The sequence below is a fragment of the Molothrus ater genome, chromosome 5 (assembly GCF_012460135.2).
Source record: "Molothrus ater isolate BHLD 08-10-18 breed brown headed cowbird chromosome 5, BPBGC_Mater_1.1, whole genome shotgun sequence".
NCBI classification, from domain to species: Eukaryota; Metazoa; Chordata; class Aves; order Passeriformes; family Icteridae; genus Molothrus; species Molothrus ater.
In genome coordinates, this window is record NC_050482.2 from 64,157,238 (window position 1) to 64,173,705 (window position 16,468).

At 41.2% G+C, this 16,468-nt stretch overlaps 1 protein-coding gene across 1 annotated transcript in view; it reads left to right on the top strand.

The window, feature by feature from the left end:
- LOC118698106 (potassium voltage-gated channel subfamily KQT member 1-like) overlaps nucleotides 1–16,468 on the top strand; it is a 411,246-nt gene that overhangs the window by 59,796 nt on the left and 334,982 nt on the right. The window contains exon 11 of the mRNA XM_054514922.1: nucleotides 14,562–14,676. Within this exon, the coding sequence (XP_054370897.1) occupies nucleotides 14,562–14,676 (115 nt within the window). The remainder of the gene's footprint in view (nucleotides 1–14,561; nucleotides 14,677–16,468) is intronic.

Sequence of the window (16,468 nt, forward strand, 5' to 3'; positions counted from 1 at the left end):
TCTGGCTTGCACACAGCCTTGTCCTGGATCTGCCCCATGAGTATGTAAACTGCAGCCATGGTCTGACCCCTTGGGTCTGTTTGTGTTCCTTTAACTCTTATACTGTTCTGAGCTCTCAGAACTTGATTCCAGTTGTAAAAAACCCAACAAACCTTAAGCAGCATAATGCCAGTGTTTCCTGCTGGTGGCATTTTCATACTGTTTTTGATGGGGTGAATCAGACCATGGCAATAGGATATCCAGAGCTGGTTGTACTAACCCAATTAAGATCCTTTCAGGTCAGGTTGACCTGGGTCTATCCAAGATTAGCTTGTGCTAAATGAGCTGTCCTGGACCAAGGGCAGCCCAAGATAAAGCCTACAAGTGTCTCTTGCTTTTTATGTGAAGGGCTCAGGTTGGCTCCTGTTCCTATAACCTTGTAAAATACAGAGGACAGAGAGTGTGCACTGGGTTCTGGTGTATGCAGGGGTCCAGCAGCTGAAGGCTTTACAGGGGTGAATTTGAAAATCCTGATGAGCAGAAAGTATGCAAAAAATACACTCAGACCTGCCTGACCATGATAAAATGTGTTAAATAGGGTCTTGCTTTTCTGGTTTAATTTTTTCTCCTGGAGAAATGGGATCTCTGGAAGTTCTGTGATTGCGCTGTTTCTTGTGAGGTAAAATCACGTTGATAGCACAGTTAGGTCTGTTCACAGGTGAGATGAGCAAAGTCACTTTTAGCTGCTAGAGATCTACTTGGGTGAGGTCATGATGGCTTTTATGGGGCTTCTGCCTGGTAAAGACTTCAACTTTCATTATTTTTTGTCATCTTCTGAAGCCTCCTTAAAAGAGTAAGGGTGTTCTTTGCTGGATAAATTAATGCATTGATGTCTGCCAGTTTTGGATGTGAATTAGTTAAAGTGGAAAGAACCTGGGCTGAAATACTTTCTGGACTTCTCTTATAATTGGAGAGTGAGGCAATTTAATTTGGAGTCAGTTAAGGGCCTGTTTCAGTAGTAATTTCTAATAAAAAAGTAAATTTGAGCAGGTTTATTGCTAACTTTTTGAAATAATTCAGAATAAGGCTTCTTAAGGAGCTCTGATGCTCTCTTCTGCTTCCTCTTTCATTTCCACATCTCCCCTCTCAGGCACTGAATGGGGTTTTGGTGTGTTGCCATTTCCTAGGGTGCAGTGACACATCCAGAGTCTTCCCTTTCCATCACTGCATTTAGCTGCTGCTGTGCCTGGGCCAGGCAATTTTTCTCTGCACCAGATGGAATTTTCAGGGATTTTTCCAGTGTTTATCTTGCTAACTTCTCTGACAGCTGTCTGAAGAAGTTGTGCTGGGGGAGATAAGGCATCAAGGAGGAGATTCTGTGCCATGTGCCAGCAAACCCCAGCATCATCATCACCTTTGCAAAACCAGAAATGGTCAGTGCTTTACACCCACCAAGTGTTCCAGCCACCTGTAACTTCCAACCCGTTTAAATCTGGCTCTCAGATGGGGAAAGAGCCTTACCCAAATGTGGATAAGGGAAGACTAAAGCATTTATAGCAAAGGCAGCTCATAAAGCACCAGTTTGGGGGACATCTGGGAGGTGTCCCCAATAGCAAAACATAGTGTTCAGAATAAAGAAATAACTGCACATGAGCATCAGTGGAAATGAAGGGGGAGGTGGAGAACAACAATAATTTCTCCCTTTTGATCTGAAACCAAATCTCTCATCCTTGGGTGAAACATTTGTGCTGCCAGGGCTCTGAATGGCAGTGAAAGTCTTGGGTCTCAATGCTTTGGGGTTGTAATAGGAGTCTTTGTGTTATCCTCCCCAGAGCAGTAATTTACCTCTTGGGCTGTGCCTTTGCCATTTCCAGAGTCTGTAACACCTTTCTCTGAGAGTTTATTTGAATGAAATTAATTTTGCTTTGATACTACCTCTTTAGGGCCATGACATGCTGCTTCACCAGTGTTGCATTTTTTGTCCTGCAGCAATATTAACAGTGTTGGAGGCCACTGCATGAAAATTCCATTCACTGGGCAAGTGAGCATTCAGATCTGCACTAAATCAGTGTAAACAAATTGTGATGTTTTCTGAATGCCATGGGAACAAAATTATTTTGTCAGAAGCCCCATCAAGGATCCTTGGGTACCACCTCAGTCCTGGAAATTGCAGCCCATAGGGAGTTCTGTGTGAAACCCAGCACTGTGTGTTTGTCCTGTCATCTGCTCTTCACCTCATCTGGAGACAAGGCAGTGCATGAAACAGTTCTTTGTCCTGGTCTGTTGTTATCTGATATTAGGCCAACCCAGCTGAGGATTTTTCTGTCTCAGCAGTGGTACATACCCTCCTGAGATGGCTTGTACTCTGCATCTGGGTGGCCATGGAATCCTACTACCCCCTAAATACACTTACCAAAAAAGATAGATGCACATCTGTAATGAATTATCATTCTGTCCACATTTAATAGATGAAGTGAAATGGTTATTTCAAGTCACTACTGAATGATTACTTGAGAAGTCCTAAATATTCATTTTGCTGGACAAAAGCTCAATCTTGAGCAAGCTCTTATTTCAGACACAAATGGATTTGTTGGCTTACTTAAAACAGCAACTTAACAATTTTCTGTGAGCTATTACAATCTAAAAAGAAAAAATATCCAAATGCTCTAATGAAAGTTATTCTAGAGAGACATTTATTCCAGTTATAATATGATTGTAGTAGATATTATAGGACAAGATGGAGCTTGGAACTTACTGTTTGGATTCTCCACCTGAATTATGACACTGAGTGGTATCTGAATCTTTAATGCCACAGAAAGTGGAAGGGAATATTCTGCTAGGGTTTGCCTGCCTACAGATAGCAGAGCATCTTTGGTTGGTCAGTGACACAAAGCAGATGGTCCAAAAAAATTTTCAATTTCTGTCGTATTGGCAATGTGTCTGAAACAATGAATGTTGGATGTTGGTTAGAAAATGAATGGATTTGGGTGGATGGATTAGAAACCAAATGACACTTTTTTGTTGTTGTTGTTAAAATTAAAATGTTTGGTTGGAAATCAAGATGGTGTCATGAAATTGGGTTTTCCCCTGATGGCTCTGTTAGGGTTCAACATCTGTAATGGCATGTTTATATAGAAATAAAAATTCTGAGTGTGAAAAATATTAAGATTAATAGCACTAAGAATGAGAATTGGGCCATGTTACTTTCACACATAGCAAAGATGATTTTGTGTCTCAGTCCTCAGTAAGGTAGTTTAAAGAAGCTTGAATGGAACCAAAGCCTTGTAATGGGGCTTGTGGGGTAAGAAAACACACATCTGTTGTAATTTGTCCAATATCTCTTTTCCCTGAAGATGCTGATCTCAGTCAAGTCACTCCTGAACTTCAGCATTGAAATCTGGTGTTGATGAAACTTCTCCACCCTCTTTGCGCCGGTCCCTTGGAGGAGGGAGAGCAGGGCTCTGTCTCCTGACATCTGTGTGTTTCTCACTGTCACAGAAAAGCCCTGGCTGCTGCCAGAGGTCACCCTCAGTCCCAAGTGCTGCAGGGCACGTTCAGATGTATCTCCACAATGGCATCATTAGGTCTCTGACTCAGGGTGTGTTCCACCTCAGGGTTGTCTCTCAGTTTTAAATATCACCATGCCCTTGTCATATGAATTTTTAGATTACTATTGGGAGTGTAGGAGATGTAATAATTCTGGCTCTTCTCAGAATCTGAGTTTCAAAACATTTGAGTTTTAATACTAGCAGCAAAAGTTTAACGATTTCTTTAGACTATTTTTAAGCTCTTTAATTATAAATATTTTCTAATAGAAGTTCTGAAGAAGCAGCATGAGGAAGTTGGAATGTGGCATTAATAAAGGATGCACATCCCAACTAAGCCCTAAAGTACATAATTGAAGACCTCATAAATTTCAAATAAAATGTAATCAGTTAATTTGCAGTATTTCTAGGAAAATAACTTATTGTGAGGGGGTTTGTGCTTATAAGATGTTTCAGTTTGAATTCTATGATCTGGAGATCTGTCAGTCAAAATTTTTATTGCATTGGATACACATAACAATGGCTGCTTTGAATTCTCTTTTTAACAGTTGTAACTTGGACTCTTACTCAAATTACTGCCCTACCTAAAATATCCTCACATTAAAGATTTAAAAAAAAATGTATTTGCAGCAAATATATTTGAAGTAGGGAATACTCCCATAAAATGTTGTGTCTTTACACCTGGAATGTATGAAATAATAATAATAATAAAGCTGAATCTTTAGTTAGGAATAGTTTTCATTTAGTGCAGTCAACAGCTCTGGATTATTTTGTTGAAATTGTTTTGAGCTTAAGGACAAACATGGAAATTATTTCCTCTGCTAGTAAGATTTACTTTAATTTACAGATTTTTTTTTTTCAGTGTGGAACAGGCAGGTTGGTAACAATATTGAATTGTTGAGTTGTCTGTATTGAATTCATGATTAACACTAGTAAATAGGGAAATTTTTCTACAAGATTTCAATTGTGGGAGAGCAAGAACTGCACAAGACCAGCAAATAATTGTGGTATATTTCATTGTAATTACAGTAACTGGGTTTTGTGTTCTTGTGAGTCAAAACATTGACAACAATTCAGATGTTTCTGGTTTTACTCTCACTGCAGTTTGTATGCTTTGACCATTAACAGTCATGAAAAATAAAAATGTTTTCAGACTGGTTTATTTTCTTTAATAGCCACACTAAAACTGTACTTCCTTGTTAAAATAAACACTTTTACTATAATGGCAGTTCTGAATCCCATAATGGAATGTAACTCTATATATTTATATTACATGATACATTCCCTATGTGTAATTCTAAGAGTTTGTATGTGTTAAGAGCTCTCCTTGCAGAGCTAACAAGCTGCCAAATTACATTTCACTGACTATTAATTGTTTCAGTTTAAGGTCAAGTTCTTCTTGTCCTTAAAAAAAAAAAAAAAGGCGAGCAGTGAAGAAGGATCACTTTGAAAGCTATTTTTGTCTTATTTTTCTTCACTGTCATTGCTGTACATTTCGTTCTTCAGAATAACTGAATGAACAGTCAAGTATTTCCAGCCTTAAAAAGTTAAATGCATCAGGATTGGTGACCTGAATTTGGTCTTGGAGAGCTGATCTCTGAATATATTCACAAGGTGTAGATGGTATCTCCAGCTCAAAAATATGTTAAAAGTACTTGTGGGCACAAGGATCGTGTCAGATAAGCAAAATAAACAGGTTAAGTCTTAAGCCACTAAAGAAATGCTTGTCAAAATAGTTTGCTGTAGAATATTGAAAAACTTTGCTCTCTTGGCATCGTTTGAATATAACTTGTCCAGTTAGATGCTTTCCCAAAGGCATCCTGGTCACATCCCCCCTGGACCAGCTATGGAAGTGTTTGGGCCCCAGGAGATCATGAAAAGAAGCTCATTTCTGTGTTTTTCCTGCTGTCATAATCCTCCTGCTGCAGCTGTGAGGCACAATTTAATAGCTATTAATTAATATATCTACAATTTAATAGCTATTAATTATTATATTGTGGTATTCACATGCTCTTTGAACAGAGAGAGACATAATTCTCTCTCCCAGGGTTTTTCCTGGGGAAGGCAGTGAGAAAGCTGAGAGAGAAGAGAACACAATTTTTATCTCTACTTGCTGTGCCTGTTGTTTGGCACATGTGGAATGTGTTATGGAGATTGTTTACCAAAAGGGATTGTTAATTGGACTCTGCTGATGGTTGTTTGGCCTGATTGACCAATTAGGTCAAAGCTGTGTTGTGACTGTCTGGTAAGGGTCATGGGTTTTTCTGTAGTATAGTTTTAGTATAGAGTGTAGTGTAGTATGTAATAGAGTATAGCTTAATAAAGCAAGTGTTCAGCCTTCTTGAAATCATTGGAGTCATTGCACGTTATTCTCTGGCTGGGGGTCATCCTTCATCAATAATATATCTATTGTGCAATTCACTCTGTGGGTATCTCTGATGCTTCCCTTCCCCAGCCAACAGGGAAAATTAGTTTTCCAACCTCTTTGCCAGACCTTACCCACTCATACTCTCCACATCACCCACACAGACTTGAAGGAGTTTGGAAGTCCACTTTTTTGTGTATCTTTTGAAGAAAAATCTTTCATAAGGAGAAAAAGGCAATACTTTTTTTCAGGAACAGAGCCAAGGAGAGATGAAATGTTGAAGTTGACCCTGTATTTTAAAAGATGGGATATTTCTGTGATTTGGGTTGAGAATGAGAAACTGCTGTAGGGTTCAGTTGCAGGCTGCCTGTTTGCCTGTCTTCTTTGTTTTGGAGCCTTTCCAAGCCAAGCCATGATTTTGTAGTGCATGCTGGTCAAGACTGAATATTATTGCATGGTTGTAGATTGTAAGTGGTGCAACTGCCTGGATGCTTCTTCTTGTTAAAGGAGAAAGGGATAGGATGAGGCATTTCAGGAGTCAGTGGAACTCTTGCCAGCCACAGATCTTTTCCCATGCACATGGAAATGCCCTTAAAGCCTCTACTTCTTACAACAAAACTTTTGCTTTCCATCTTGCTCAGCTGAACAGGCTAGAAGGTCCCAAATGCTTTGGATTGGAAGGGATCTTAAAGATCATCCAATTCCAGCCCTGCCATGGACACAGAGTAGCCCAGAATGGTCCAAGCCTCATCCCTTTTATTGAGAGTCATTCCCATGAAAAAACAGAAAACCAATCATGGGTATAATGCAAGCAGAAATACAAAAGTTAAAAGTATCTAGACTGGTAGCTTTGGTTCCATCTTTTTATGAATGCTTTTATCACAGGACTGTCAATAGGCATTTAAAAAGGTTTTTCAGATCAAATTGGCAAGGAAAATCTGTGCTTGCTGGGTCTGAAAGGGGCCAGGCTGAGCCCAGTGAAGATCATAACTGGGTATTTGAACAGACAGTGAGGGGCACCAGCACTGCAGGACTGCTCCACTCATCTCCAGTTCCCTTCTGACAGGTGCCATCTGTGCATGATCCTTGCAGCTCTTTGTGCACTTGGTCCCTGACCACTTTCTGAGGCTGTCAACAAACCTGCTTGTCAGAGAGTGCCAAGCATTGCACAGCCTCAGCAGAATGGAGACTTGCTTGCTCTTCAAGTTATTCCATGCAGAATATTCAGCTGGATGTTTTAGGCTGACATGCTGCATTTAAAGAAGTTGATTGTGAAATATCTCTTCTAAAGTAGGCATATTTATGATGCTGTAGAAAATGTTTGGAGTTTGTTGGGGTTTTTTTGTCTGGGTTGTAGTTTGTGGGTTTTTTCCTGTTGTTGTTGGTTTTTTTTGGGGGGAGGGGTTGGGTTTTTTTGTGTGGGTATTTTTGGTTGCATGGTTTTCTTTTTTCCTTTTATCTTTTTTCTCCTCTTTTGCCTTCCCGTTTTGCCTTCCCGTTTTGCCTTCCCGTTTTGCCTTCCCGTTTTGCCTTCCCGTTTTGCCTTCCCGTTTTGCCTTCCCGTTTTGCCTTCCCGTTTTGCCTTCCCGTTTTGCCTTCCCGTTTTGCCTTCCCGTTTTGCCTTCCCGTTTTGCCTTCCCGTTTTGCCTTCCCGTTTTGCCTTCCCGTTTTGCCTTCCCGTTTTGCCTTCCCGTTTTGCCTTCCCGTTTTGCCTTCCCGTTTTGCCTTCCCGTTTTGCCTTCCCGTTTTGCCTTCCCGTTTTGCCTTCCCGTTTTGCCTTCCCGTTTTGCCTTCCCGTTTTGCCTTCCCGTTTTGCCTTCCCGTTTTGCCTTCCCGTTTTGCCTTCCCGTTTTGCCTTCCCGTTTTGCCTTCCCGTTTTGCCTTCCCGTTTTGCCTTCCCGTTTTGCCTTCCCGTTTTGCCTTCCCGTTTTGCCTTCCCGTTTTGCCTTCCCGTTTTGCCTTCCCGTTTTGCCTTCCCGTTTTGCCTTCCCGTTTTGCCTTCCCGTTTTGCCTTCCCGTTTTGCCTTCCCGTTTTGCCTTCCCGTTTTGCCTTCCCGTTTTGCCTTCCCGTTTTGCCTTCCCGTTTTGCCTTCCCGTTTTGCCTTCCCGTTTTGCCTTCCCGTTTTGCCTTCCCGTTTTGCCTTCCCGTTTTGCCTTCCCGTTTTGCCTTCCCGTTTTGCCTTCCCGTTTTGCCTTCCCGTTTTGCCTTCCCGTTTTGCCTTCCCGTTTTGCCTTCCCGTTTTGCCTTCCCGTTTTGCCTTCCCGTTTTGCCTTCCCGTTTTGCCTTCCCGTTTTGCCTTCCCGTTTTGCCTTCCCGTTTTGCCTTCCCGTTTTGCCTTCCCGTTTTGCCTTCCCGTTTTGCCTTCCCGTTTTGCCTTCCCGTTTTGCCTTCCCGTTTTGCCTTCCCGTTTTGCCTTCCCGTTTTGCCTTCCCGTTTTGCCTTCCCGTTTTGCCTTCCCGTTTTGCCTTCCCGTTTTGCCTTCCCGTTTTGCCTTCCCGTTTTGCCTTCCCGTTTTGCCTTCCCGTTTTGCCTTCCCGTTTTGCCTTCCCGTTTTGCCTTCCCGTTTTGCCTTCCCGTTTTGCCTTCCCGTTTTGCCTTCCCGTTTTGCCTTCCCGTTTTGCCTTCCCGTTTTGCCTTCCCGTTTTGCCTTCCCGTTTTGCCTTCCCGTTTTGCCTTCCCGTTTTGCCTTCCCGTTTTGCCTTCCCGTTTTGCCTTCCCGTTTTGCCTTCCCGTTTTGCCTTCCCGTTTTGCCTTCCCGTTTTGCCTTCCCGTTTTGCCTTCCCGTTTTGCCTTCCCGTTTTGCCTTCCCGTTTTGCCTTCCCGTTTTGCCTTCCCGTTTTGCCTTCCCGTTTTGCCTTCCCGTTTTGCCTTCCCGTTTTGCCTTCCCGTTTTGCCTTCCCGTTTTGCCTTCCCGTTTTGCCTTCCCGTTTTGCCTTCCCGTTTTGCCTTCCCGTTTTGCCTTCCCGTTTTGCCTTCCCGTTTTGCCTTCCCGTTTTGCCTTCCCGTTTTGCCTTCCCGTTTTGCCTTCCCGTTTTGCCTTCCCGTTTTGCCTTCCCGTTTTGCCTTCCCGTTTTGCCTTCCCGTTTTGCCTTCCCGTTTTGCCTTCCCGTTTTGCCTTCCCGTTTCGCCTTCCCGTTTCGCCTTCCCGTTTCGCCTTCCCGTTTCGCCTTCCCGTTTTGCCTTCCCGTTTCGCCTTCCCGTTTTTCCTTTTTTTGTGTTACATCCTTCTGTGCTCGGTATGAAAAGGATGTTGGGGCAGCTGGGTAGATAACACATCCTCATGTGCTTTCAAGAGTGTGTTCAATTGTTTCTCTCTGCCTGTTATCCAGCACTACATGCATTTTTCCAGTGCTACATGCCCTTGTGATTTTCAGTAATGTGTTGGTATTCATTTACATCCCTGTGCTGTCCCATCAGCCCTGTAATGAGTGATTGAGTTCCAGGGGCTCTAAGGCAGTGTGTAATTTGGCCTGCAGGCTTATCTAAACAGAAGAATGTACAACAAATAAAGGCAGCATTAGTGCATTTTGAGTGCTGATTGTTTCAAATCAGATACACAGGAAACCAGATGTTGAAGTTTATCTAAAACACTTGCAGCCCAGTCTGTAACTACAGCAGGAAGAGTGCTCAGCACTTTTTGCATGGAGTTAGCAATGTGTCTGCAGCAAATACAAATTTATTCTTATTACTCAATTCAGCTTTTCAGATGTTCTTTTATCTCTGTTCTCCTTGCAAACCACTGCTTAATTAATTTTGGTGTGATTGTGCAGATGTTTTGGGGACAAAATGCAATTCTTGTGCATTGTCCTGAATTTAAATCAGCCACATCTTGAATGATGATAATAAATTTAGCTGCCTAAAATTAGGTACAGAAAGTAGCCTGGGCTTTTTTAACTGTACTTGTAGCTCTAAGAGAGGGACAGTGTGAGTATGTGGCATTTGCAGATGCCTGACATTTGAGTGTGTGGTAAGGATGTAAAATCACAGCTTCAGATGCTCAGATTTGTAACAGTTTTACATAAAATTAAAGTAAAAATATATTTATTTGGAGTAGTACTGAGTGCACTCCTGACACTACTGTAGCTTCACACTGTAATGAAGAAAAGCTCTTATAATTTTGGTAAAAATTCATGCTAATTATGTTTTACTGTATTATTCCAACATGATTCCTCAGAGGAGCTTGAATGCCATTTGCCTGCTGAGATAAATGATACCAAAAGCAAGTTGAAGAGGTTTTTAAAAGCAGGCTGGTGTTGAGGTGTCAGACGCTTCCAGGCCTCTGGGCTTTCATTAGCTGTTGACTTTCCTTTATTCTTCTGAGGAAAATGAAGATTTGGAGATGTCCCAGTCTCAGCCCCAAACCAGTTTGCCTCTGTGCAGCTTTACAAATACAATATTTTTAGTGAGATGACACAGGAAAGTAGACAAGACATAGCAGTGTGATCTCACAGGCTGTTCATCCCTGCAGATAAAGGAAGCATGGTTATCCCAGGGATCTTCTGTCAAGATGCAGCCTCACAGATGAAATTAAATCATATGTTTATGTCCTCTGTACTGATGGTACTGAGTAGAGCAGCCTGGCATTATGAGAGAGGGTTTTGACTGCTTCTGATCTGAAAGGGATGAGGAGACAGTGGCACTGAAGGAACAGAGACCTCCTTTTATTTCTCCTTCTTTATCTGAGAAGAGGATAGTGCAACATCCTCCTTGTTATTCTGTCCTGCTGTTGATAGGCATTGGCTGTTTAGGAATGACCACAATTATGCAGCCATGTTTTCTGTTGCATTTCTAATTTGGGAGCTTGCCTTTTCCCCATAATACAAAGTCAGAAGTCAGTGGAATATAGATAAGGACTCTAAGGTTAGATAAAGCCAAACAGCATTACAAAAAATTTCTCTGGGTTATGTTTTGATGTGTTTATTTTATCACTTCATCATTTTAGAAATTAAACTTTCTTTTTAGAAAGTTTTAGAAATCTTTTTAGAAATTTAACTTTCTTTTTGCTGTTTGATTTAATCAGTTGCTCTGTTTTGGGGCTTCCTGGGTTTGTGGCATCACTGGAGTTTTTTGTAGTGTGCTAGATACTATTCTGTATTTTCAAGTTGCTGCTTCTAACTCTTCATGCTTATAAAATATTGTATATTTTATGATGAAACCAGTACAGCTTCTTCATACTCTTAGTAGTAACACATGGAAGGGAGGGATGGCTTCTCTTTTTTCCCTCTTCATATTTCCTTGCCTCCTCTGCTTAGTACTCTGCAGCATCAAATGTAGGGCATTAATTCCCATAAAGTCAGTTTGGACAAGGAAATCTTATGAAAATAAATATAGAGAGGCAAGACAGAGTTATTCTGGCTTGAGCTGCAGCTGCTACAAACTACCATCTGTAGTAGCTGGGCCTTACAAATTTGAGTTTTATTTCTGGAAAACATCACTGCCGTGTGTTGAATGTATCATAATGCTCCCCATTTCCTCAAAGTGAAAGCACTATCATGAATGATTATTATGAATTACTTTATTGCTCAGGAGCTTATGGCTTATTGACATTAAAAAAGAAATTGTCCCTTTTAGTGTGATTTTTTGGGGAATTTTGATTTATGACTGAACGTTGCTGTCTAAATGAGTTTTGGAAGTTCAAGGAAAGTGAGTTAACTGCAAAAACTGAGTTGGTTCCAGAATGAATGTTTTGAATAAGAAAAGAACTGCTCACAATTCTGACAGTCACTTAAAGGACAGAAAATATTTAGAAATACCATGTATTACATGAATTTACCATTAGCATTCATTTAGGGACCAGAACACATTATTCTTGTGTTAATATTTTAAAGCAGAAACACATAAAATGAATGAATTCTAAAAGCATAGAGGGAAATCAGTATTAAACAACTTCTTTAGGGTTGCATAGATAAAAAAGTATTCTCTGGCGATAGCTTTAATACTTCCCAAAACTAATACTTTGAATTGAGTCATGTGGCTCTGAGAGTAGCAGGGAACCTCAAAATCTCAGCACCCAAATATGATGAGCCTCAGAGCTGTGATTTCTGTTTTATCTTGATATATTAGAGCAGCACTTCTGTGAGCAGCTCTTTTTTTCTCTTAATACTTTTGAGATAAATCTAGTCTGCAACCAAAATGGCAAAAATGGTTCTATCCATGGATCTAACCATGGGAGGGCAGAGGGGAAGCAGTGAGGCAACCTCCAAGACGTGACCCAAATACTTAATTTTGTGGAGTTAAGTACACAAGTTCCATACAGCTGATAAAATCTACAGAGTATGTGTTACACAACTCCTGTTTGTGTGGGATTCATAATCACATCATTGTCTTCTCCCAAATGCTAGCAGGAATGAAACGTGCCCTCCCTGGGGAACGAGACTGCCGCAGATAATCACAGCAGTCCTCACCAAAGGGAAGATTTGGGTGCTTTTGCCTTATGTAAAGGCACAACAGAAGCTTGTCCTGCTTGTGTGGGTAACCAAGCAGAGGCTCTTAAATCCCAGGATGAGGTTCCCCACATCCCAGCAGGAGGTCCCTGGTCAGAGGGCAGGCTCCAGGTGCACCTGCAGGAGCAGCAGAGCTGCTGAGCACAGCACATGAGACTGGTGAGAATGAGAAGGTTTGGACTCTGGCTCCTGCTCTCATCCACCCTTGCTCAGAACCAACGTGTTGTGGGGCACATTGCAGTAGGGAAAACTTCTCAGAAAAGGAGCTAGCAAGCCAAATGTGAACAATTAGGGTTTTCTGGGCTCTTTAGGAGTGCCTGGATGCAGATTGCAAACAGTGGTGTGATGAGCCACAGAGGAGTTTGATAAAGCAGTAACAGACCAAACCCCTAGAACAACAGGACTAAAATGTAATCCTATCACTTCTCATGGCAGATGCATTGCAATAACTTTAGTATCTATGCAGTGCTATGAAGGAGGCAAACTGCCATGAGTTAACTAGACCCTGCTCTGACCCTTTCAGCAGTTCACTGTGGAGTAGGAATTGATAGCAATGCAGAGTTTTCCTGTTCATCTGATGTGCCTTATATGGGCACAGTGATTTAGCTCTGCCTTGGCCCAATCCCAAGTTTTGCTAAGTTCCTATGAGGAAAACCTTACTGTAGCTGAAGCCAAAGCTCCCCCAGTTGAATTTTGCAGTGTTACTTGCTCAGAGATTGGTGCTTCCCAAAGCCGTACTTCAAATATGGGATCTGTGTGTTTCAAGACTTTGTCTGGCAAAGTAGGAGGCCACATAGTTCTCTTACAGGGAAAATGTCTATCAGAACAAATGCAGAACTGGCAGGTCTCACAAAATAAAGCTCCTCTAGAACAGCCAAAGTGTTTCAGTAGTGCTGGGAGACCACAGAAGTTCGTGCTCCCAGTGCCAGGAAGATTTGGGTTTCCCCTGGAAACACACAGTTTGTGATTTAATGCAGCAGAGGTAAATAAAATAGCTTTATCATTTTATGTTCTTTGTCAGTGTTCAGTTACACTATTTCATAATTCTTTTCCATGGACTTCATTTTCATTCCTTGCCACTTGGGTTATGGCTCTTCCAATAGCAAGCTCTGGTGTTGTGGCCTTGAACTTGAATGAAATCCAGCTAAAGTGTTGTTCTGGAATTAACTGGAGAATTCAGCAATTTAATTCTCTAGGAGGCAAGGTTTCTTATTTCTGTAACGTGGGTTGTTATCACAGCATCTACCAGTGACACTATTTAGTCTTTATTGTTTTGATGCTTAATTTTAGTGATTCACCCACACACACCTTTTTTTGCCTCCCTTGAATTTGCATGTGTCATCCTATTCATTTTCCAAGTTAGACTCTGTCAGCTCATGTGCTGTGCTTTCAAGGATGATCAGAATTCAAATTTATAGGTAGCTTCCTTAGAAACTGTTAGATCACCAGGAATCATGAATGAAATTGCTTTTAGATCAGGGCAACTTAAGCTAGATGCACTTTATAGCTTTTGAACCAAGGTAATGCAGAAAAAGATAAGGAAGAGAGCTTGCAGCAGAAATAGCTTTTGAATATTGATGCATCTGAACTTAGGTACATGTACACCACATATACATGATGATGTCAGCCCTGTATTGGATGGAAATCTTTAGAAAACATTGGATTTTACCACTTACAGGGCTAGCTGCACTTCTCTGATCTTTGTAATGTCTTAGTGAACGCCTCCATTAGTTGGCCATTGTATGTTTTCCAAACCTGTAATGAAATTTGTACCTTTGTAACACTTGGAACATGAGCTAAACTGCAGCACAGCTCGTATCCACCATGGTTATCCTGCAGATCCAACTGCAGCCAGCCACCTGAGGCTTCCTGGTTCGTGGGAGAAATTTGGAACACTGGTGGTTGTAGTGACCAGAGAGCACTTTGGTTTGGAGTATTCTGTTTGTGTGATAATAGCATTTGAAATAGTAGTTCTAGGTATTAAAGGTTTAAGGTATTAAAGCATACATACCAAATGGTGTTGAGTGTGGAAATGGGAATCTGATAGTTTCTATTGTCCTGCCCACATCTGTATTGCAGAGGTGATTAATTTCTGTTCATGGGAGATAGCCCTCAAGAATACAAACCTTTCCTGAACAGGTTCCTTGTGTTTGACCTATGTGTGTGCTGTGGCAAGAGCTTGTAGATTGTAGATAATGTCTGATGGTCTCTTTGCATCCTCTGTGCAGTGAGAAGATGCTTGGAAGGGCACACCCCAGACATGTCACGGGCCAGCAGCTTCACTGACGACGTTGACCTGGTACCCGAGGAGTCCCTGCTGCCAGCGGCGTCCGACGTGGCACAGTGAGTGAGCAGCAGCTCTTAACTGATCCCTTGAATGCTCATTAACAATGAGGGACACCTGTCACTGAGTAAGAGCTGTGCTTTGGCTGGTTGGCTGCACTTGAAGTGATTGTGGGTTTGATCTCGTTTAACTAAAAATGAACATTTCCTAGTTTAGCCTGAAGTTTGGTGGAAGTAGCCAGATGCTTGGAAAAGCAGCACTGCTCTGTGGTGGGTGGCTTGCAGCTTGGTGTCTTTGTTTTCCCACTTTTTAAGGCAGCTGAAACAGTTCCTGAGAGCTGTGGGCTTTACAGACAGCTTTGTACTTGTAGACTGCCCCATCAGGTTAAGCTCTAAAGCAGTCCTAATAGAAATTGATTGGACACCTAAATGAAATAGTCATTTATAGATACAGCCCGAAAATAGAAAGGCTACCTCATGTAGTATTTTTATAAAGCAGGCACACTTTTAAGGAAATTATGTTCCACAAATATGAAAGTGAAGTTATTGTCCAGGACAGAAAATCCCCATCAGGGAATTCACTGCGATTGTTGAGTTGTTGCTTTTTCTTCATTTAGCAAATATTTCTGGAAATGAAAATAATCATGCAGGACAGCTTTATATTGTGTTTTATCAGGATCTTGAGTAACCTTCACGCTTTTGTCCTTTGTAAAATACACGTCCTGTTTTGGGCATGCGGATTCTGGAGTAAATTTCAAATGTAAACCAAAGCATTAAAGCACAGAGGAAGGCCTGGATGGACCAGAACATCCAGGTGCCATAACAATGTTTTATCTCCCATCAGAAACTGACACAAATAATGCTGGTGAGGAGATCTCCTGAGTTAGCAGGTTCATGAAGGTCTAGCTGATGTTTGGATGTTATGGAAATGTTGATGAAAAACTCACCTGAGATCACTCTTGCAGGAGAACATCTGGGCTTGTCACTGGAAAAACCCTTTATCTGGGGTTATAAAAAAAAAGGAAAAAAAATTTTTTTGCTTGCCTTCAGATAGGGAAAAATATCCACAGTGGTGTTCAGGATGAATTTGAAAGCAATGTGATTCCATTTAAGAGGGGTTTTGTGTGTGATTGCCTATAAGAGGGTTTCTTTCACATCCTGTGTTCACTTTCTGTCCAAGGAACTCATGCAGATGATGTGTCTGCTACATCTGCAGTAACTGTACTGTGCTTTCATATGGCATATCCTGGTCCTTGTACTTCCCCAACATGTCATATTGGCCTTGCTTTCAAACCAGAGAATTCTCAATTGTTCTATCAAATTGGTCTTTTTTCTTCTTTTTATTCAGCACAGTGCAAGCAAAGGGTTTTGCATTTGAGGAGAAAAAGCCCTCAGATCCAATCTTATTTCTACTGTTTAATGCATGAAGAATGGTGGGATTGTTAATTACTTTTTGTAGTGAAAACTGTACCTGCATTTTTAGCTCCTCTTGGTTTTTTTAAATGCATTTTTCCCTTGTGTGGAAAAAAGGAGTAGCAGAAAGATAATCAAGTGCACAAATGAAAAAAAGGAATTAATATATGGAGATATTTTAAGTACTGTGCCACACAGCTTAAAGTCATATATACAAAATCATTATTTGCTCTTGCTCTAGATGTCAAGTGCATAGAAACAGAATGATCTTGCAACTGAAATTGCTAAATGAAGGATTTTTACATTCCAAGTCCCACAATAAAAAACATATGTATAAATTATAGCTTCTAAATTCTATTGAAAATCTTCAAATGTATAGAAAACATAAAGTCAGAAATTATAAAGGTGCCATGTAAGAACAAAGTCAAAACATCATTTC